General features: G+C 44.7%; 1 protein-coding gene across 1 annotated transcript in view; it reads right to left on the reverse strand.

Annotated features, from left to right (window-relative positions):
• The window catches only part of LOC143806793 (phospholipase A and acyltransferase 2-like), a 38,993-nt gene that overhangs the window by 4,055 nt on the left and 10,032 nt on the right, over positions 1-24,906 (reverse strand). Inside the window, exon 3 of the mRNA XM_077287713.1 lies at positions 1,179-1,438. Within this exon, the coding sequence (XP_077143828.1) occupies positions 1,179-1,438 (260 nt within the window). The remainder of the gene's footprint in view (positions 1-1,178; positions 1,439-24,906) is intronic.

Below are 24,906 nucleotides of genomic sequence, written 5' to 3' on the forward strand. Positions count from 1 at the left end.
AACCTGTGTGGTGATCCTGCTACTCTGCTCTGAGTTCCTGCTGCATACACCAGTTTCCAGTCATCCTCCTTCATCTGCTGCTCGTGTTTACTTCCATCTGCATTTGCAGGACATGTAAGCTGTTGCTGCTCTGCAAAAACCTGAGACTATTACCCAGGCCTCCCTGGTTGAGCTAAGATATTATTTGAACTGCCTTATAAGCATATCTATCTGTGTTTGGACTAAAACAAGGACTTATTCGTGTCAAGTATCCTCAAGAATAATTGTGCTTCATAGACTTTCTGCGTGATTGCATTTTTTCTCTGAAGTTTCCTATAGACTGCTAAGCTGCGTTTAATATTTACTCCGGGTGTTGTGGACTTGAGTTTCTCTCTGCACCTGTTTGAATCACCGTGTGATAATATAGACTTTATCACTTATAAACTGTGTCCTGTAGTTGTCTTGTTCCACGCAAAGAGTCTCCTGAGTTATCCCCTATAATTATTGTAACACCATTGTGTCATTAACATTCCATCAATACTGATGATTTATTGTGCATACATGGATTTATAATTGCATATAGAAAAGGGTGGTTAGTGGTTGTTAGTTAATTACCATATTGTCTAGGTCCTCTGTTATTGGTTATCTAAATATATATATATATATATATATATATATATATATATATGGAATATTGTGATTAATGCACATATGAATGCTGATTAAGCAACTAAAGTGTAGCTCTCTGCATCTAGGACAAAGTTGAGACATCTGATCATCACTTAATACATCTGGCGTTGTTCTGCTTTTGCTTGGAAAACCCCATACAGTCTGTCTGGCTTATATCAGTTTATGTCAGCCTTTTTAAGCCATTGAATATATTGTATATATTAGCTGTGAGTATGTATGAGTATACATGCAAGTGAGATCTACATGCTATATATATTTCCATCACAGAATCAGGGTCTCTGTCCCTACATTATGTATATCAAAAACCTTCTCATAGATTCTCTTCAATTTAAGCATTGAGAATTCTTCACTATTCCTGCACAAATCACGCATCCCTAAATCATGAGAAAACAACATATTTCCTGCTGTATGGAAACACATTTTTTATCAAGTTGTCTTTTTTGCCATCTGTACCCTGCGGTGTCACGGCACCAATAAGATTGACACTGCGTCTAGGTTATGCACCATACCTGGTCGGAGAAGCCTTTTCCATATCGCAGTTCTGTGGCAAAGTGTTCACAATTGGCGCGGGTAACACTGTATGGCATTGTCTGATCTACCAGCTCCAGGGCTGCCCGCACCACCTTTTCAGGGGGGTATGGTGGGATTTTCTCATCATATTTGTTATTAACCTTGTAGCAGCATCCTTTTGCAACATTCTCCAGATGGTCTTTTCTGACTACTGCCGAGCCCCCAAAAGCGGATGACAGGCTGGACCCACCTTCTTGATCTGAAAAAAATAAGAATAGCGTTAACGCCAAGATTGTCACTTTCAATGTACCATGGCCATATAACAAGCAAATACTTAACACATCTATCTATATATTAACTGTAAGCTTGTTTTAGACACTAAACTATAACGTAATAAGTGACTCAGACTTGCCATGTTTACAATAAAATCAACTTTTGACGCATTGTGCACTGAGCGCTAAATACTAGTAAAGAGTCCTCTAGGCGTTACCACCAGCAAAGAGAGTCACAGAGTCCTGGGTTCGAATCCTCTCAGTCCTGACTGATGTCCCTCTGACCATTAACCAATTCCAGCCTCCCCAAAATCTCAACCATCCACTATGGTGTCGCACTAACTGCACAAGCACAGAGCAGCAATTTATACTCTCCCCAGTTTCCATTTAGTACAGAGTATGTGCCACTATCTGGGGAATGCCAGTTGAAGAGTCCACCGTACTCAGTTCAGTATGAGGGATTGTCAGAAGATTATTCCTGCATACTCCTAGGAAGTGGAATCTCATTATTGTTGGTCAGAGTTGAACCAATCACTCCAGTGCTAACCGCTGAGCCACTGTATTACCTGGCAACTGCCACTGTGCTACACTATAAGCATCAACAAGCCATCACCATGCATCACTGCAGGAATCACTAAGGTCCCACTATGCTTCACTGTAGTTATCCCCAAGCCCTCCGCCATGTTTCTGTCATGTCGGACGCTGTTCATACCAGGGCGTTCGACAGACAGCGGTAATTCCGCTTTTGTCCACTATGTGCTCAGTGGCGTCGGCTAGATTTTATCTAGCTGGTCCGGGGTTAATTTAGCTGGTGCTCGGATTGGAAGCTGAGCCACGCCCACTGCCTTTAAATAGTTCTTCTGAACATTGGGCGTTGCCGATTATAGCTTCTGTCTAGTGCTTGGTTATCTCGGTCTGGAGTGGTGAGCTAGGAGTTGGAGTATCGTATCTGGTGGTGTATTTCCCGTTGTCTTATTTTCTCCTTCCTATATTTGTATTTATTTTGCCCTGTGCATTTATAGTGTATTCCTGAGTGACTGCGGCGTGGTGTATATTTTCCGTTATCCTTGTCTGTGCTAACTGTGGGTATTGGTGTATTATCTTTTCACTGGGTGGTGGGCGGTGGTTTCAGCCTAGGGTTGAAACAGGAGACAGGGTGAGGGTCGAGGCCTAGACATGCACACCATCAGTGTAAACTCTAGGTAGAGGGTCAGTCAGGATTTCCCTACTCTGAGGGAAATTGCAGGGGCCCGGGTTATTAGCTCTTGCCCACCTAGTCTTCCCGTGACATTATAATCGGCCTTAAAAACAAAAACAGGGTTTTCCTTTTTTTGTTTTGTCATGGATCCCATGACTTCCATAACCGGCCAGTTGGAGGCGCTGTCCCTACAGGTCACTGAGTTGAGGGGGGCAGTTCAGCAACAGGGACTAGCAGTATCTAATGTGCAAGCTGGAGCGACAGGTAGAGTTGCTGAGCCTAAGTTTCCTTTGCCTGAAAAATTTGCTGGGGAACGCAGTAAATTTGTTTCTTTTCGTGAAGCTTGCAAACTATATTTCCGTATGCGCCCGATCTCCTCGGGTAATGAGGCTCAGCGTGTGGGCCTGTTGTTGTCATTGTTAAGCGGGGATCCCCAAGCATGGGCGTTTTCTTTGCCATCTGATTCTGCTGCATATGACTCTGTGGAGAGTTTTTTTCCTTTCTTGGAAACATTTACGATGAGCCTGACAGAATGGCTCTAGCAGAATCTAAGGTACGCACTATTCGCCAGGGGGAGCGAGTTGCAGAGGATTACTGTTCTGAATTTCGTTGCTGGGCGATCGATACACAGTGGAATGATCCAGCGCTGCGGAGTCAGTTTATTCATGGGGTTTCTGGAAGGGTTAAAAAAGCCCTTCTGATGTACGAGAATCCTGCTTCTCTAGATTCCGCTATGAGTCTGGTTGTCCGCATTGATCGCCGTTTGCGTCAGGGGGAGCATGAGACACCGCCTATGGGAGAGGGTTTAGGTTCACGTGAGGTTGCTGCAGGTGAGCCCACGGAGCCTATGCAAATCGCAGGGGTGTCACATGTGAAGCGTCGAGCCCCTGAGCTCAGGAAGCAGGGAGCCTGTTTTTACTGCGGTAAAACTGGTCATTTTATTAACATCTGTCCTCTGCTGTCTAAGAAAAACGCAACAGCGGAAAACTTCTAAGCTCAGAGGGTGTGGAGGAGACCAATCTGAGCTTATGTATATCCTCCATGGTGGTTTCTCAATGCATGCTCCCTGCTAAGGTTATTATCGCTGGCAGTGAGCTGCCAATTACTGTTTTTGTGGATAGTGGTTCAGCCACAAATCTCATTGATGAGGAGTTTGCACGCACAGCAGGTTTTAGGATTGAAAAACTGCCTCATCCTATCCGTGTAGTCACCATCAATGCTGCTCCTCTCTCTCAGGGGGAGATTACTGAATTTGTGGCTGAGATGAAACTCCACATTGGGGTTCTACATTCCGAGCAGGTTACATGTAAGGTGCTCAGGAATCTTCCTGCTCAGGTGGTTTTGGGTTTTCCATGGTTGTCTATGCACAACCCGGTAATTGACTGGAAAACTCAGGATATAATTCAGTGGAGCGAGTTCTGCCAGGAGAATTGCCTGGCCACATGTGTGTCTGCTGTGACTTCAAGCGTTCCGGAGTCACTTCTGGATTTTGTGGATGTGTTCTCTGAGAAGGGTTGTTCAGAGTTGACGCCACATCGTCCCTATGACTGCACTATCAGGTTTAAACCAGGGGCCAAATTGCCTAAAGCAAGGATGTTTAATATCTCCGGTCCGGAGAGACAAGCGTAAAAGGATTACATTGCTGAAAGTTTGAGCAAAGGGCACATCAGACCTTCATCCTCGCCTGTGGCAGCAGGGTTCTTCTTCGTGAAGAAGAAAGATGGCGGATTACGGCCGTGTTTGGATTTCAGGGAATTGAACCAGATTACGGTTCGTGATCCATACCCTATGCCACTGATACCAGATTTGTTCAACCAGGTGGCAGGTGCTAAGTGGTTTACCAAGCTTGACCTCAGAGGGGCGTATAACCTCATAAGAGTCCGTCAAGGTGATGAGTGGAAGACGGCTTTTAATACCCCTGAGGGTCATTTTGAAAATTTGGTGATGCCATTTGGGTTGACTAATGCACCTGCAGTGTTCCAACATTTCATTAATGATGTGTTTTCGCATGTTTTGGGGAAATTCGTTATCGTGTACCTAGATGACATTCTCATATATTCTTTCGACCGTGATACTCATTTAGATCATGTCAGGCAGGTGTTACAGCTTCTCAGAGAGAATAAGCTGTATGCTAAACTTGAGAAATGTGTATTTTCCGTTCAAGAGTTGCCTTTCTTGGGTTATATTGTGTCTGCTTCTGGTTTTAAAATGGACGCCGCTAATGTGCAAGCGGTGCTGTATTGGGAACGGCCTGATAACCTGAAAGCACTTCAGCAGTTCCTTGGGTTTTCTAACTACTATAGGAAATTTATCAAGGATTTTTCCATCATTGCTAAACCGCTAACTGACATGACTAAAAAGGGTACCAATTTCTCCGTTTGGCCTGAGGCTGCTGTGCGCGCATTTGAATTTCTTAAGAACAGTTTTGTTTCAGCCCCAATTCTTGTGCAGCCAGACGTATCAAAACCTTTTGTTGTGGAAGTCGATGCGTCTGAGGTTGGTGTGGGGGCGGTACTATCACAAGGCTCATCTTTGAAATCCCAAGAAACAATGAAAACCCTATATTAAGGGTCACCAATCTAACCCAAGAAGAGGTGCGAAACCGGCTAAATAAGATTAAAATAGATAAATCTCCGGGTCCGGATGGCATACACCCACGAGTACTAAGAGAACTAAGTAATGTAATAGATAAACCATTATTTCTTATTTTTAGGGACTCTATAGCGACGGGGTCTGTTCCGCAGGACTGGCGCATAGCATATGTGGTGCCAATATTCAAAAAGGGCTCTAAAAGTGAACCTGGAAATTATAGGCCAGTAAGTCTAACCTCTACTGTTGGTAAAATATTTGAAGGGTTTCTGAAGGATGTTATTCTGGATTATCTCAATGAGAATAACTGTTTAACTCCATATCAGCATGGGTTTATGAGAAATCGCTCCTGTCAAACCAATCTAATCAGTTTTTATGAAGAGGTAAGCTATAGGCTGGACCACGGTGAGTCATTGGACGTGGTATATCTCGATTTTTCCAAAGCGTTTGATACCGTACCGCACAAGAGGTTGGTACACAAAATGAGAATGCTTGGTCTGGGGGAAAATGTGTGTAAATGGGTTAGTAACTGGCTTAGTGATAGAAAGCAGAGGGTGGTTATAAATGGTATAGTCTCTAACTGGGTCGCTGTGACCAGTGGGGTACCGCAGGGGTCGGTATTGGGACCTGTTCTCTTCAACATATTCATTAATGATCTGGTAGAAGGTTTACACAGTAAAATATTGATATTTGCAGATTATACAAAACTATGTAAAGCAGTTAATACAAGAGAAGATAGTATTCTGCTACAGATGGATCTGGATAAGTTGGAAACTTGGGCTGAAAGGTGGCAGATGAGGTTTAACAATGATAAATGTAAGGTTATACACATGGGAAGAAGGAATCAATATCACCATTACACACTGAACGGGAAACCACTGGGTAAATCTCACATGGAGAAGGACTTGGGGAACCTAGTTAATGATAAACTTACCTGGAGCAGCCAGTGCCAGGCAGCAGCTGCCAAGGCAAACAGGATCATGGGGTGCATTAAAAGAGGTCTGGATACACATGATGAGAGCATTATACTGCCTCTGTACAAATCCCTAGTTAGACCGCACATGGAGTACTGTGCCCAGTTTTGGGCACCGGTGCTCAGGAAGGATATAATGGAACTAGAGAGAGTACAAAGGAGGGCAACAAAATTAATAAAGGGGATGGGAGAACTACAATACCCAGATAGATTAGCGAAATTAGGATTATTTAGTCTAGAAAAAAGACGACTGAGGGGCGATCTAATAACCATGTATAAGTATATAAGGGGACAATACAAATATCTAGCTGAGGATCTGTTTATACCAAGGAAGGTGACGGGCACAAGGGGGCATTCTTTGCGTCTGGAGGAGAGAAGGTTTTTCCACCAACATAGAAGAGGATTCTTTACTGTTAGGGCAGTGAGAATCTGGAATTGCTTGCCTGAGGAGGTGGTGATGGCGAACTCAGTCGAGGGGTTCAAGAGAGGCCTGGATGTCTTCCTGGAGCAGAACAATATTGTATCATACAATTATTAGGTTCTGTAGAAGGACGTAGATCTGGGGATTTATTATGATGGAATATAGGCTGAACTGGATGGACAAATGTCTTTTTTCGGCCTTACTAACTATGTTACTATGTTACTATGTTTGAGTGATTTGCGTCCATGCGCCTATTTTTCCAAGAAACTGTCGTCCGCCGAACGTAACTACGATATCGGCAACAGGGAGTTGTTGGCAATCAAGTTGGCCTTTGAGGAATGGCGACACTTCTCGGAGGGGTCGGTTCATCAGGTTACTGTTATTACCAATCATAAGAATCTGCTGTATTTGGAGTCAGCCAAGCGTCTGTCCCCCAGGTAGGCTCGCTGGGCTTTGTTTTTCACGCGGTTCAATTTTGTTGTCACTTACAGACCGGGGTCTAAAAACACTAAGGCTGATGCTCTGTCCAGGTGTTTTCCGGGGGGAGAACCTCGGGAGGATCCAGTACCCATCCTCCAAAAGGGTGTTGTGGTTTCGGCTATCACTACCGAGGTTGAGGCTGAGATTGCCGAGGCTCAGGAGGAGGTACCATTTGAGCTTCCCATCAACAAATCTTTTGTACCGCTTCATCTCCGCCTAAAGGTTTTGGCGGCGCATCATGATGCTGTCCTGGCTGGCCACCCAGGGCTTAGAGGTACCTTGGAGTTGGTGTCACGTCGGTTTTGGTGGCCCAAGATCCGAAAGGACGTGGTCTCATATGTGTCAGCTTGTACCACATGCGCTAGGGCTAAGACGCCCCGCTCCCGTCCTGTTGGCACACTACTTCCTCTTGAGGTACCTAGTAAGCCATGGACGGAAATCTCCATGGATTTCATCACTGATTTGCCCTCCTCAGCTGGGAACACGGTCATCTTGGTGATTGTTGATCGGTTTTCAAAAATGTCGCACTTTGTGTCTTTGCCTTCGTTGCCTAACGCTAAGACTCTGGCTCAGGTATTTGTGCAGGAGGTGGTCAGACTTCATGGGGTTCCGTCTGACATCGTGTCTGATAGGGGTACTCAGTTTGTGGCAAAATTTTGGAAAGCATTTTGCTCACGGCTGGGGATCAAGTTGTGTCATTCTTCGGCGTTTCATCCTCAGTCAAATGGTCAGACTGAGCGTATGAACCAAAATTTGGAACAGTACTTACGTTGCTTTGTCTCTGATAACCAGGAGGAGTGGTCTACGTTCCTTCCTTTGGCTGAGTTTGCCATCAATAATCACCGCCAGGAGTCGTCTGGGGAGTCTCCGTTTTTTGTGTTTACGGGCTACATCCTCAATTTTGTACTTTGAGTCAGAGGGGCTCTTCCGGCGTTCCGGAGGAAGACCAGTTAGGAGCACAATTGACATCAGTCTGTAGGAGAGTTAAACAGTGCCTGTTGAGTGTGGGTGCTAGGTACAAATGTGTGGCTGACAGTAGGCGTGTGCCAGGTCCGGACCTGAGTGTGGATGACTGGGTGTAGTTATCCACAAAAAACATAAGACTCAAGATACCATCCCTTAAATTGGGTCCAAGGTTTATTGGTCCATTTAGGGTCGCCGCCGTCATTAACCCTGTAGCGTACCGATTGGAGCTTCCTACGGTGTTACACAACGTGTTCCACAGATCGTTGTTAAAGAAGGTGGTGGGTCTTGTGTACACGACACCAATGCCTTCTCCAGTCTTGGTGGATGGTAATTTGGAATTCGAAGTCTCCAAGGTGGTTGACTCTCGTGTAGTGCGCCCAGTGGCGTAACTACAAAGTTATGGGCCCCGGTGCGAACTTCCAAATGGGGCCCCCCCCTGCAGCCCTGCCATACAACTCAATGTAACCCCCATAGAATACAACGCAGCCCCCTCAGACAATCCCTGGACATTTCAGGCTGCGCCATAACTGTGATCCCACTGGTTTACGAGTTCGTGGCATTGACAGAGTACATTGTGGTACACGTGGTGGTGATCTAAAAAGAGTTCTGGCGCAGCTTGAATGCGGGTGGATTGTCTCCTTAGGTACATTGGCACCCCATGGCTTGAACGAAAAGCTCTCTTTTGCCCCATTTCTCTAACTTCCATTGATGACCCCTCTTTCCAATTTTTTCCTTCCCTTTTCATCTGCTCCTTTTTTGGTTTTTAATATAGTATGTCTTTTGTACTTGTTTTTTATGCTTTTTATTTTTATCAACAGTGTCCTGTCTAATGGGCTGTCTCTGCCTTTTTTCTGCACAATCCATTAATGTGTATTGGAATAGCACTTTGGACGCATCTGAATGAGCTATGAGGCCGGTAATGACAACATGAAGCCGGGACTATACATCGAGAATATGGGGCTTTTGTCATGCCTGTCCCTCCTCCTGTGACCTGAATAGTATATATCCATCAGGACTTGCTCTGGCATTATGCATCCCCTTGTAAAAATTTACACATATATAGATTCTGTGCGTATTAACGGATCTAAACAGGCACTTTTTATTCACTATTATGTGTGTTTTTTTCCGTTTTTTTCTATTTTTCATTCATGTGTGCGTACTATATTAAACATACTGTACCTGACATGTGGTTTCGTTATATCTGCAGCCTTGAGCATAACTGCTCCCGTTGCCATCTAGTGCCCGATTGCTGCCAGACGCGCATGCGTTGGGTTGTCGTAGGCCTGCCTACATCGCCGAAGTCGTCCTCTGGGTTTCGATGCGGGCCAGTGACGTCACAGGAAGTTTCTCCTTTGACCCGCATCAGAAACCGGATGTACGGAAGCGTCGCATGGCGGCCGCGGTCTCACCCCGCATGCGCTCACATGTGTAGCACTCAATGAGCATATTTAAGAGGCTGCCACATGTCCGGTGTATCCACACGGTCCCCTGAAGAAGCTTGCAACGCGAAACGCGCATCGGGGCAGTGCGGATACACGGCGACTGTGTCACCACCTCTCCACATGGGTAAGCTACCACTCTAACCTCTTGCTGCTGTTTTGCACTATTTGCACTTTTCGCACCAGCACTTTCTTGGATAGCATTTTAGTCATTGTGTGCAATCAGCAGGAGCTAGATGTCTATAGATAACCGGGGGTTATACCCGGTCTAGTACACTTTTTTGACATCTGTTTTTTGGTTGGGTGGACAGGTCTTGGAAACCAAAGCACTATAGCGGGGAGATTCTTTCCTGGCCTGTTCTATAGGGGTGATGTTTCTACAGTTACCGTGTATTTTGCCTTTTTGTTTTTCTCCCCAAATTTGCATACTCGCCCAATAGTACTTTTTTGGTAAATTTTTGTATGTTTACTGGGTCTTTTTTGTATTGGACTTATGTATTGTTGTCTATATGTTTGACAAAATAAAATTATGTCTGGTTTCATGTAATTCTAATTGTATTTATTTGACCTCAGTAGTTTTATGGGTCGCTAACTCCTCTTTCTCATATAGGAAAATAAGCAGCCCCCCTCATAGTATAATGCAGCCCCTCCATACAAAGGGCAGTGAGAAATACACGAGCAAATGGTGACGAGGGGGCAAGGGAGAGGGCACAAGGGGGCTAGGGGAGACAGGCACAAGGGTAACATAGGGGGGCTAGGGAGCAAGGAAGACAGGCACAAGGGGACACATGGGGGCTAGGAGGCAGGGGAGAAGGTTACAAGGGGACTAGTGGGCAAGAGAGACTGACACAAGGGGACAAGGGAGACGGGGACAAGGGAGACTGACACAAGGGGACTAGTGGGCAAGGGAGCCTGACACAAGGGGCACACGGGGACTAGTGGACAAGGGAGACTGACACAAGCACAAGGGGACAAAGGAGACAGGCACATGGGGACACACAGGGACTAATGGGCAAGGGAGATTGGCACACGGGGACAAGGGACACAAGCATAAGGGGACAAGGGAGACAGGCTCAAGGGGACACACGAGCCCCTGACCTGCCAGAGCCGCTTGCAGCAGCGACCGCTGCAACTGTGGTAATTATGCCCCTGCCTCACACACACACACACTACAGATATCACACACACACACATACTACAGATATCACACACACACACACACACACTACAGATATCACACACACACACACATACTACAGATATCACACACACACACATACACACACTACAGATATCAGACACACACACCAGATACACACACACACACTACAGATATCACACACACTACGATATCACACACACATACTACAGATATCACACACACACATACTACAGATATCACACACACACACTACAGATATCACACACACACACATACTACAGAACGAACACACACACACACACACACACACACCAGATACCAGCTCATATACACAACTCACAATCTCCTCTCTGGTACAGGGGTGGCTGATATAAATCGGCTGCAGCTCCTCAGCTTCTCCTGACTAATCGGCTCTGTCCCGCACCTCCCCCCTGCTCTCACCTTCTGTTCCGGGGCTGCAGAGCAGAAGCTGACAGTCTCACCATGATGACTGGAGCTGCTTCCTGTCTCTCACGTGCCCCGGCTGCCCCCTCCCCCTAGATACGCCTCGGACTGTTGTCGTGCAGGAGGAATCTCCTGCACTGCAGCATGGTGTTGGGTGCCTCTGACCTGCTGGGCCCCCGACCTGCCGGGCCCGGTCGCACTGGCGACCGCTGCGACCGCGGTAGTTACGACCCTGAGTGCACCGCACTTTACAGTACTTGGTACACTGGCATGGTTATGGGTCTGAGGAAAGGTCCTGGGTACCAGCCTCGGACGTTCATGCGGACCGGCTGGTCAGTATGTTTCACCGCCGTCATCCGGACAAGCCGGGTCCTATAAGCCGTGAGGGCCCTGGGGTCCCTCGTAGAAGGCGGGGTACTGTCATGTCGGACGCTGTTCATACCAGGGCGTTCGACAGACAGCGGTAATTCCGCTTTTGTCCACTATGTGCTCAGTGGCGTCGGCTAGATTTTATCTAGCTGGTCCGGGGTTAATTTAGCTGGTGCTCGGATTGGAAGCTGGGCCACGCCCACTGCCTTTAAATAGTTCTTCTGAACATTGGGAGTCGCCGATTATAGCTTCTGTCTAGTGCAAGTTCTTCTGAACATTGGGAGTCGACGATTATAGCTTCTGTCTAGTGCTTGGTTATCTCGGTCTGGAGTGGTGAGCTAGGAGTTGGAGTATCGTATCTGGTGGTGTATTTCCCGTTGTCTTATTTTCTCCTTCCTATATTTGTATTTATTTCGCCCTGCGCATTTATAGTGTACTAGATTGTGGCCCGATTCTAACGCATCGGGTATTCTAGAATATGCATGTCCCCGTAGTATATGGACAAGGATGATTCCAGAATTCGCGGCAGACTGTGCCCGTCGCTGATTGGTCGAGGCAACCTTTATGACATAATCGTCGCCATGGCAACCATTATGACATCAACGTCGATACTGTGCCCGTCGCTGATTGGTCGAGGCCTGGCGGCCTCGACCAATCAGAGACGCGGGATTTCCATTATGACATCATCGTCGCCATGCTGTGCACATCTCTGATTGGTCGAGGCCTGGCGGCCTCGACCAATCAGAGACGCAGGATTTCCAGGACAGACAGACAGACAGAAAGACAGACAGACAGAAAGACAGACAGACAGATGGAAAAACCCTTAGACAATTATATATATAGATTCCTGAGTGACTGCGGCGTGGTGTATATTTTCCATTATCCTTGTCTGTGCTAACTGTGGGTATTGGTGTATTATCTTTTCACTGGGTGGTGGGCGGTGGTTTCAGCCTAGGGTTGAAACAGGAGACAGGGTGAGGGTCGAGGCCTAGACATGCACACCATCAGTGTAAACTCTAGGTAGAGGGTCAGTCAGGATTTCCCTAGTCTGAGGGAAATTGCAGGGGCCCGGGTTATTAGTTCTTGCCCACCTAGTCTTCCCGTGACAGTTTCACTGTAGGCCGCATGTTCCTTTCAATGTATGCTTCATTTTTCCTCCTTCAAACAGTACATAATGACGCTGACACTTGGGTTACAGCATAATGACACAAACACTTTGGGTACAGGGTAATGACACTGATACCTTGAATAGGGAGTAATGATGCTGAAAATTACAGAACAGAATAATTACACACTGATTCTTGGGATATATAATAATGACACTGAAACTTGAGGTTCTCCTCTTTCTGGCTGGATGTTCATCTAGTTCTCATCATCCATTAGTGGCAATAACCCTGACGGTGGTGAACCATCCACTGACCCAGTGTGAGGATAAGGCGGTGTCACGATCCATTTTTGGCTTTGTAGCAGCTCTGGTTCCACTTTGATTTAAATGGAGCTTTTTTCCTTTCAGGACCAGCGGGGGTTAATGTGAGTTTCCCCTGTTGGAACCCTGCTGCAGCTGCAGAGTGGCTAGGTCAGCTTATGTGAGTGGTGACCACTCCGACCATCCTTTAAATAGTCACCTGATGTATCAGCTGACTGTCGGTGATAGAGCATTCTATATTGATCAAGCCTGGAGGAAGGAGCTCTCTGGCTGCTGTGGTGTTTTAGCTGGTTTTGTGGTTTGGGTGCCTTTCTTCTGCTGTGCAGTGCTTTGTAGCAGAGAAGGCTATTAAGCTAAGCTTGGTGTTTTTGTCTTCATCGGTGTAGTGTTTGTCACTGTCCTCTGTGTCGTTCCATCTGCATTGATGAGGCTAGCGCCCTTGCCAGCCAGTGCACTAGCCAGGGCAGTGCTAGGTAACAGCAATGGATGAGATTAATGATGTTGGTGGGGGAAGGACCCACTTAGGGCATTAGGGAAATGCAAGGTCAGTCTCAAGTTGGAGCAGGAGGTGTGCATCCCTCATTTCCCTATCAGTAGGGCCTTCCTCTCTCCGTTTCCATCACATATTGCTGGATAATCAACAGCTTACTAAAGGAAAAGAAGCTCTGATTGAGGTAGCAGTTAGGATGAGTGGGCTACAGGACAGCCAAGAGCAAGAGGACCCGGTTCCTGCCAGTGCTGCTGCTGCTGTTCATTCATCCTCATCAGATGAGGAGTTTGATTTTGAAAAGTATTTGGACGACATGGAGCAGGCAAAGCGTTGCTGCAGGGAAAAAGATTCCACTCCCATAGAAAACAGATTGACCATATTTCAGCAACATTTTTCACTTGCTCTCAAAGAAGTAGAAGAGTTCAATCATTCATCAAAACTGACTGTGCACAAGGCAATTCCATTATACCCGGAAATTGTTAGAGATGTCGCCCATGTGGATACTGCTTTGCCACCAACCCAAGTTAGTGTAGAGAGGTTGTTCTCTAGCCTTAAAGTACAGTGCATTGCAAAAGTATTCGGCCCCCTAGAACTTTTCAAACTTTTCCCACATATCATGCTTCAAAACATAAAGATACCAAATGTAAATTTTTGGTGAAGAATCAACAACAAGTGGAACACAATTGTGAAGTTGAATTAAATTTATTGGTTATTTTAAATTTTTGTGGAAATTAAAAAACTGAAAAGTGGGGTATGCAACATTTTTCGGCCCCTTTACTTTCAGTGCAGCAAACTCACTGCAGAAGTTCATTGTGGATCTCTGAATGATCCAATGTTGTCCTAAATGCCTAATGATGATAAATATAATCCACCTGTGTGTAATCAAGTCTAAGTATAAATGCACCTGATCTGTGATAGTCTCAGGGTTCTATTTGAAGCACAGAGAGCATCATGAAGACCAAGGAACACAACAGGCAGGTCTGTGATACTGTTGTGGAGAAGTTTAAAGCCGGATTTGGATACAAAATGATTTCCAAAACTTTAAACATCCCAAGGAGCACTGTGCAAGCGATCATATTGAAATAAAAGGAGTATCATACCACTTCAAATCTAACAAGACCCGGCCATCCCTCTAAACTTTCATCTCAAACAAGTAGAAGGCTGATCAGAGATGCAGCCAAGAGGCCCATGATCACTCTGGATGAACTGCAGAGATCTACAGCTGAGGTGGGACAGTCTGTCCATAGGACAACAATCAGTCGTACACTGCACAAATCTGGCCTTTATGGAAGAGTGGCAAGAAGAAAGCCATTTCTCAAAGATATCTATAAAGAGTGTCGTTTAAAGTTTGCAGCAAGCCAACTGGGAGACACACCAAACATGTGGAAGAAGGTGCTCTGGTCAGATGAAACCAAAATCGAACTTTTTGGCAACAATGCCAAACGATATGTTTGGCGTAAAGGCAACAAAGCTCATCACCTTGAACACACCATCCCCACTGTCAAACATGGTGGTGGCAGCAACATGGTTTGGGCCTGCTTTTCTTCAGCAGGGACAGAGAAGATGGTTAAAATTGATAGGAAGATGGATGGAGCCAAATACAGGACCATTCTTGAAGAAAACCTGTTGGAGTCTGCAAAAGACCTGAGACTGGGACGGAGATTTGTCTTCCAACAAGACAATGATCCCAAACATAAAGCAAAATCTACAATGGAATGGTTCAGAAATAAACGTATCCAGGTGTTAGAATGGCCAAGTCAAAGTAGAGCCCTCAATCCAATCGAGAATCTGTGGAAAGAGCTGAAAACTGCTGTTCACAAACGATCTCCATCAAACCTCACTGAGCTCGAGCTGTTTGCCAAGGAAGAATGGGCAAGAATTTCAGTCTCTCGATGTACAAAACTGATAGAGACATACCCCAAGCGACTTGCAGCTGTAATCGCAGGAAAAGCGCAACAAAGTATTAAGTTAAAGGGGCCGCATAATATTGCGCGCCCCACTTTTCAGTTTTTGAATTTCCACAAAAATGTAAAATAACCAATAAATTTCATTCAACTTCACAATTGTGTTCCACTTGTTGTTGATTCTTCACCAAAAATTTACATTTGGTATCTTTATGTTTGAAGCATGATATGTGGGAAAAGGTTTAAAAGTTCCAGGGAGCCGAATACTTTCGCAAGGCACTGTAATTAGGCCAGATTTGAGGTCATCTATGAAGGAAGATCTGATAGAGGCGATACTATTTCTCAGAACAAATTCATAGACTGCACAAATGTTATTCAGTACTTTTTTGTTGCAAGCTGTATTTTTTCCACTTACTGCATAGTGTATAATAAATTGCAAATATGCAAAAGTTTTTTGTACTAAAGTTGTATTCCAATAAATATTTTATATTCTATCTAAATGGCTTGATTATTGTTTCATAATGATGATTAAAAGCCTGATGTTACCATTTTACTAAAGTAAATTTATCATTTAAACTTAAACATGAGCCCGGTATGAGGGAGTCGGAGTCGGTGTCATGGAAATTGAGGAGTCTGAGTCGGAGGTTTGGCTTACCGACTTCACAGCCCTGATTTTGTGTGACTGTGTGGGTTTCCTCCCATGTTCTGAAGACAAACGTGTAGGAGATATGGCCCTGATGGGTGCAGTGATGTCTGTAAAGTGCTGTACAATCAATATGCTTATTTATTATGCTTCATAAGAACGGTCTCACTTTGCAGACATTATTGCCCCGTCAGGACTCACATCCTATCAGTATGTCTATAGAAGTGGAGCTGCTCATACTATGCTCCATTCATTGACCGTCTGAGAACACAGAGCTCCGTCATTTCCAGACAGTCCCGTAGACAATGAATACAGTGGAGGATAAAACTGTGCACCTCTGCTCCATTCATTGTTTATGAGATCATCTGGGAAAGCAGAGCTCCATTATTCCAGACAGTCCCATGGACAGTGAATGCAGTGGAGGATAAGCCCATGCATGGAATGGATCTTGTGCACCGAGCTCTGGACACCGTGTCATGGAGATTATCACGTGATGTTTTCAAGTACGTGGATGTGTCAGAAATGTCCCACAGTAAACGGCCACCCTCGCCAGTCTCTTGTCTAAGAACACAGAGACTAAAAACCCTTTGTTCCCATCTCATAGATCGGTGCACAGCCTGCTGTTGCTGGTGGTTAAGCATCCATGGGGCAGCATGGTAACACTGTTGCTTTCTTTTTCTTGCTGCTGTTTTCATTGGTTCAGCTCTGACCAAGAACAATGAGATTCCTCCTCTCAGACACATCTCAGACAATGAAATCAGTGACCACAAGGGAACCTGCTCTTCCTTTTCTTTCTTTTTTTTTAACACATAATTTTTTTGATTGAAAAAATCCAAATTATAAAACAGTTCAATGTAAGTTCCAGAACGATACAGATTTTCCAGTTCAGTTTTTTCATTAAGCAACAGCCTTAATCAATATCCCACCATCCCCCACTTCCTCCCTACCCCACACCCAAACCCTAACCAAATAAACTTTATTTTAACCCCTTCACCCCCAAGGGTGGTTTGCACGTTAATGACCGGGCCAATTTTTACAATTCTGACCACTGTCCCTTTATGAGGCTATAACTCTGGAACGCTTTGACGGATCTTGGCGATTCTGACATTGTTTTCTCGTGACATATTGTACTTCATGTTACTGGTAAAATTTATTCGATATAACTTGCGTTTATTTGTGAAAAAAATGGAAATTTGGCGAAAATTATGAAAATTTTGCAATTTTCCAACTTTGAATTTTTATGCCCTTAAATCACAGACATATGTCACGCAAAATACTTAATAAGTAACATTTCCCACATGTCTACTTTACATCAGTACAATTTTGGAACCAAAATTTTTTTTTGTGACGGAGTTATAAGGGTTAAAAGTTGACCAGCAATTTCTCATTTTTACAACACCATTTTTTTTTAGGGACCACATCTCATTTGAAGTCATTTTGAGGGGTCTATATGATAGAAAATACTCAAGTGTGACACCATTCTAAAAACTGCACCCCTCAAGGTACTCAAAACCACATTCAAGAAGTTTATTAACCCTTCAGGTGTTTCACAGGAATTTTTGGAATGTTTAAATAAAAATGAACATTTAACTTTTTTTCACACAAAATTTATTTCAGCTCCAATTTGTTTTATTTTACCAAGGGTAACAGGAGAAAATGGACCCCCAAAGTTGTTGTATAATTTGTCCTGAGTACGCTGATACCCCATATGTGGGGGTAAACCATTGTTTGGGCGCATGGCAGAGCTTGGAAGGGAAGGAGCGCCATTTGACTTTTCAATGCAAAATTGACTGGAATTGAGATGGGACGCCATGTTGCGTTTGGAGAGCCCCTGATGTGCCTAAACATTGAAACTCCCTACAAGTGACACCATTTTGGAAAGTAGACCCCCTAAGGAACTTATCTAGATGTGTGGTGAGCACTTTGACCCACCAAGTGCTTCACAGAAGTTTATAATGCAGAGCCGTAAAAATAAAAAATCATATTTTTTCACACAAATGATCTTTTCGCCCCCAATTTTTTATTTTCCCAAGGGTAAGAGAAGAAATTGGACCCCAAAAAATGTTGTGCAATTTGTCCTGAGTACGCTGATACCCCATATGTGGGTGTAAACCATTGTTTGGGCGCATGGCAGAGCTTGGAAGGGAAGGAGCGCCATTTGACTTTTCAATGCAAAATTGACTGGAATTGAGATGGGACGCCATGTTGCGTTTGGAGAGCCCCTGATGTGCCTAAACATTGAAACTCCCTACAAGTGACACCATTTTGGAAAGTAGACCCCCTAAGGAACTTATCTAGATGTGTGGTGAGCACTTTGACCCACCAAGTGCTTCACAGAAGTTTATAATGCAGAGCCGTAAAAATAAAAAATCATATTTTTTCACACAAATGATCTTTTCGCCCCCAATTTTTTATTTTCCCAAGGGTAAGAGAAGAAATTGGACCCCAAAAAATGTTGTGCAATTTGTCCTGAGTACGCTGATACCCCATATGTGGGTGTAAACCATTGTTTTGGCGCATGGCAGAGCTTGGAAGGGAAGGAGCGCCATTTGACTTTTCAATGCAAAATTGACTGGAATTGAGATGGGACGCCATGTTGCGTTTGGAGAGCCCCTGATGTGCCTAAACATTGAAACTCCCTACAAGTGACACCATTTTGGAAAGTAGACCCCCTAAGGAACTTATCTAGATGTGTTTTGAGAGCTTTGAACCCCCAAGTGTTTCACTACAGATTATAACGCAGAGCCGTGAAAATAATTTTTTTTTTTTTTTTCTCAAAAATGATTTTTTAGCCCCCAGCTTTGTATTTTTACAAGGGTAACAGAATAAATTGGACCCCAAAATTTGTTTTCCAATTTGTCCTGAGTACGCTGATACCCCATATGTGGGGGGGAACCACTGTTTGGGCGCATGACAGAGCTCGGAAGGGAAGGAGCGCCATTTGGAATGCAGACTTAAATGGATTGGTCAGCAGCCGTCACGTTGCATTTGCAGAGCCCCTGATGTACCCAAACAGTACAAACCCCCCACAAGTGACCCCATATTGGAAACTAGACCTCCCAAGGAACTTATCTAGATGTGTTTTGAGAACTTTGAACCCCCAAGTGTTTCACTAAAGTTTATAGCGCAAATCCGTGAAAATAAAAATTCTTTTTTTTTTTCACAAAAATGATTTTTTAGCCCCCAGTTTTGTATTTTCACAAGGGTAACAGGATAAATTGGACCCAAAAAGTTGTTGTCCAATTTGTCCTGAGTACGCTGATACCCCATATGTGGGGGGGAACCACTGTTTGGGTGCATGACAGAGCTCGGAAGGGAAGGAGCACCATTTGGAATGCAGCCTTAAATGGATTGGTCTGCAGGCGTCACGTTGCATTTGCAGAGCCCCTGATGTACCCAAACAGTACAAACCCCCCACAAGTGACCCCATATTGGAAACTAGACCTCCCAAGGAACTTATCTAGATGTGTTGTGAGAACTTTGAACCCCCAAGTGTTTCACTACAGTTTATAACGCAGAGCCGTGAAAATAAAACATCTTTTTTTTCCCACAAAAATGATTTTTAGCCCCCCAAATTTTTATTTTCCTAAGGATAACAAGAGAGCTTGGACCCCAGAAGTTGTTGTTCAATTTGTCCCGAGTACGCTGATAACACATATGTTGGGGTAAACCCCTTTTTGGGCGCACGGGAGAGCTCGGAAGGGAAGGAGCACTGTTTTACTTTTTCAACGCAGAATTGGCTGGAATTGAGATTGGACGCCATGTCGCGCTTGGAGAGCCCCTGATGTGCCTGGACAGTGGAAACTCCCCAATTCTACCTGAAACCCTAACCCAAACACACCCCTAACCCTAATCCCAACGGTAACCCTAACCACACCCCTAGCCCTGACACACCCATAATTCTAATCCCAACCCTAATCCAAACGTAAATGTAATCCAAACCCTAACCCTAACTTTAGCCCCAACCTTAACTTTAGCCCCAACCCTAACTTTACCTCCAACCCTAGCCCTAACCCTACCCCTACCCCTAACCCTAAACGTGACTGAAATACGTGGCACTGAAATACGTGGCACTGAAATACGTGGCACTGAAATACGTGGCACTGAAATACGTGGCACTGAAATACGTGGCACTGAAATACGTGGCACTGAAATTCGTGGCACTGAAATACGTGGCACTGAAATACGTGGCACTGAAATACGTGGCACTGAAATACGTGGCACTTAAATACGTGGCACTGAAATATGTGATACGTGGCACTTAAATACGTGGCACTGAAACACGTGGCACTGAAACACGTGGCACTGAAATACGTGATACGTGGCACTGAAATACGTGGCACTGAAATACGTGGCACTGAAATACGTGGCACTGAAATATGTGATACGTGGCACTTAAATACGTGGCACTGAAATACGTGGCACTGAAATACGTGGCACTGAAATACGTGGCACTGAAATACGTGGCACTGAAATATGTGATACATGGCACTGAAATACGTGGCACTGAAATACGTGGCACTGAAATACGTGGCACTGAAATACGTGGCACTGAAATACGTGGCACTGAAACACGTGGCACTGAAACACGTGCAACTGAAATACGTGGTACTAAAATATGTGGCACTGAAATACGTGATACGTGGCACTGAAATACGTGGCACTGAAACACGTGGCACTGAAATACATGGCACTGAAATACGTGGCACTGAAATACGTGGCACTGAAATACGTGGCACTGAAATACGTGGCACTGAAATACGTGGCACTGAAATACGTGGCACTATGACTGTCAGAAAATGTTCATTAAACGGTTAGGGGTGAGGTTAGGGGTAGAGTTAGGGTTAGGGTTTGGATCCCTTTATCACAATGATGGTGGTGGGTGGCTTTTCAGTGTGTTTTCTGTTTTTTTTTCGATAAAAATGCATGCGTTTTTAACGCAAACAAACGCATGTGCTTAAAAACGCAAGAAAATACTGCAGGTTGTATTTCTGAAAATTAACGCATGCAGAAAAAAACCACATGCGTTTGAAAACGCGACCAAACGTGTACAAAAAATCCGCATGCGTTTTCAATGTTAAATATAGGGAAAAAACGCATGCGTTTTTTTGTGCAAAAAACGCTGCAGACAAAAACGCAAGTGTGAAACCAGCGACGCTTTTTATAGCAAAAAAGTTTTTGCGTCTCCACATTTTGAGAGCTATAATTTTTCCACATTTTGCTCCACAGAGTCATGTGAGGTCTTGTTTTTTGCGGGACGAGTTGACGTTTTTATTGGTAACATTTTCGGACACGTGACCGTTTTTGATCGCTTTTTATTCCGATTTTTGTGAGGCAGAATGACCAAAAACCAGCAATTCCTGAATTTCTTTTGGGAGAGGCGTTTATACCGTTCCGCGTTTGGTAAAATTGATAAAGCAGTTTTATTCGTCGGGTCAGTACGATTACAGCGATATCTCATTTATATCATTTTTTTATGTTTTGGCGCTTTTATACGATAAAAACTATTTTATAGAAAAAATAATTATTTTGGTATCGCTTTATTCTCAGGACTATAACTTTTTTATTTTTTTGCTGATGATGCTGTGTGGCGGCTTGTTTTTTGCAGGACAAGATGACGTTTTCAGCGGTACCATGGTTATTTATATATGTCTTTTTGATCGCGTGTTATTCCACTTTTTGTTCGGCGGTATGGTAATAAAGCGTTGTTTTTTGCCTCGTTTTTTTTTTTTTTTTCTTACGGTGTTTACTGAAGGGGTTAACTAGTGGGGCAGTTTTATAGGTGGGGTCGTTACGGACGCGGCGATACTAAACATGTGTACTTTTATTGTTTGTTTTTTTTATTTAGATAAAGAAATGTATTTATGGGAATAATATATTTTTTTTTTTTTTTCATTATTTTGGAATATTTTTTTTAATTTTTTTTTACACATTTGGAAATTTTTTTTTTAACTTTTTTACTTTACCCAGGGGGGGACAATACAGATCGGTGATCTGTCAGTTTGCATAGCACTCTGACAGATCACCGATCTGCGAGAGGTGCAGGCTGCTTCACAGTGCCTGCTCTGAGCAGGCTTCTGTGAAGCCACCTCCCTCCCTGCAGGACCCGGATCCGCGGCCATCTTGGATCCGGGTCTGGAGCAGGCAGGGAGGGAGGTAAGACCCTCGCAGCAACGCGATCACATCGCGTTGCTGCGGGGGGCTCAGGGAAGCCCGCAGGGAGCCCTCTCCCTGCGCTATGCTTCCCTGCACCGCCGGCACATCGCGATCATGTTTGATCGCGGTGTGCCGGGGGTTAATGTGCCGGGGGCGGTCCGTGACCGCTCCTGGCACATAGTGCCGGATGTCAGCTGCGATATGCAGCTGACACCCGGCCGCGATCGGCCGCGCTCCCCCCGTGAGCGCGGCCGATCGGCTATGACGTACTATCCCGTCGGCGGTCATGGGGGCCCACCCCACCTCGACGGGATAGTACGTCGGATGTCAGGAAGGGGTTAAACAATGTACGTCACAGCTTAGCACATTTATATACAACTTTCCATTACCTCACTTTACAAAATAACATTTTATCGAAAGCAATTAGGCGGCATCCATCCTATTCTGCAGTAGTTCAGCTGAAGCCACACCTGGATAGTCCATCCATCCACCCCACACTTTTCAAATTGCGTATTTTGACCTCCCTTAATAGATATATTTCTTTCCATTAAGATAATAAAGTTTATTCAGTTTTTCATTCAGCCAATGCACCGAGATAAGTTTCCTAGCAGCACACAGAAACTTGTCTATAGCCAATCTCCCCCATTCATCCATAGCAATATCTATCTTCCACACATCCCAGTAGGCAAGTCAGTGGAGTACGCAGAATATTTACACCCATCACCTCCTGAATCAAGTTAAGTATCTTCACCCAAAAAGGCTGAAGGCGAGGACACGAACACATCAGATGTAAAAGATCAGTCCCCTCATCAGAACATCTTGGGCATTTTGAGTTCCTTCTCAGTCCTGCCTTCATCATCCACACTGGGGTCCTGCACACTCTATAGACTAAGTACAAATGCGACACCCTTCTGGCCTCACTCATAGACACTCTGGGAATATACTGCAATATGGACTCCCACTGAGACTCCGAAATCGGACCCAGGTCTGCCACCCATTTCCCTCTCATCGTTAACGGGTGTCGCAGTAAGAATGTTTCCAGCAGACCCCTGTACATTAATGTAATGAACCCCCTCGTGTTCCTCCGAGGTCCTATGAGATTCAATAAACTGTCTGATTGCAGAAGCCCCCGTGAGACATCAATCTGCTTATTAAGAGCATGTCTCAGCTGCAGATACTGGAAAAATAAATTCTGGTTCAAAGGAAACTCCCTCCCGAGCATTTCAGACGTCTTTAGTACGCCACCATCAAGCAGCTGTGACACAAACCAAATGCCTATACGCCTCCACTGACCAAACACTCTCAATCGCATCAGCTCCACCATTCTAGGGTCACACCAGATCGGTGTGTAACATGTAAACTCCATTATACTTCACTGCTTGATTTTCTGCCAGATTTTCCCCATCATAGCTATAGTTGGGACATTTTTGCTCTTCCTTTTCATGACCTGTCGGTGGGTACTGATAGGCATATTGATGACCAAGCCACTAGGTAATCCTATGGTGGCTGAGTGGTTAGCGCAATTATCTTTTAACACTTGGGTCCTTAGTTCAATTCTGACTGAGATCTGAGTTATTCTACCTCTCACTTGTAATTTAGAAAATGCAAATGACCTACTCTAGTTTTTCCTGATCTTCCCATTAGTGCTGTGAGTCATATCAATGATTCTGCCAAAGGTTATCTTCTGAGCAGCATGGTGGCTCAGTGGAAAGGACTGGTGCTTTGCAACATGGGAGTCCAGGGTTCAAATCCTACCATGAATGACATCTGCAAGGAGTTTTTATGTTCTCCCTGTGCTCAGGTGGGCTGCCACCCGTGCTCCAAAGAGGTAGGGGCCAGTGATGGAAGTGCTATGGCTAATGATGTGTCACCTGTGCAGCATCCAGGAGGGCTTCTTGCCTGTCCACTTCATTGGCCAAGTATCCTGATCCTTATTAGATGAATGTCCTGATACAAGAAATGTTCTTGTTATATATTCAGCTCAATTGCAACTTAGCTGTGAAAGTCCATTCTGGAACACAGGATAGCAGCTGTTTACCTCCTTGATACAGGTAACACCATCATTTAGCACAGCACTTCCATCACTGGCTCCTACCTGTGTGACTTTGGAGCATGTGTGGCAGCCCACCTGAGCATAGGAAGAACATACAAACTCCTTGCAGAAGTCATGAATGGTGGGAGTTGAACCCTGGTCTCCCATGCTGCAAAACACCAGTGCTTTCCACTGAGCCACCATGCTGCTCGGAAGATACCATTGGCAAGGTCATTGATATTACTACCAGAACCAATGGGAAGATCAGGAGAAACTAGAGCAGGCCCATTTGCAAATTTCTAAAGTACATCTGAGAGGTAGAATTATTCAGACCTCAGTCAGAATTGAACTAAGGACTCAATCATTGAAAGGTAATCAAGCTAACCACTGAGCCACCGTGCTGCCTGAGAATTTGCTGATGGCTAGGTCATCAATATGTTTATCAGTGCCCACCGACAGGTCATGAAAAACTAGAGCGGGTCCAATTGCAATTTCTAAAGTAGATCTGTGAGGAGGAATTACTCCAACCTCAATCAGACTAGAACTAAGGACCCAAGCATTGAAAGGTAAGGGAGCTAACCACTGAGCCACCGTAGCATTACCTGATGGCTAGGTCACCAATATGCCTATCAGTACCCACAAACAGATCATGAAAAGGAAGGGTAGGTTTCTGATTTCACTTTCTAAGATGTGTCTGAGAGGAAAAATCTCATTGACCTCAGTCAGAGTCGAACTAAGGACCCAAGTGTAGGATGGCAATTGA

This window comes from Ranitomeya variabilis, chromosome 2, assembly GCF_051348905.1.
Source record: "Ranitomeya variabilis isolate aRanVar5 chromosome 2, aRanVar5.hap1, whole genome shotgun sequence".
NCBI classification, from domain to species: domain Eukaryota; kingdom Metazoa; phylum Chordata; class Amphibia; order Anura; family Dendrobatidae; genus Ranitomeya; species Ranitomeya variabilis.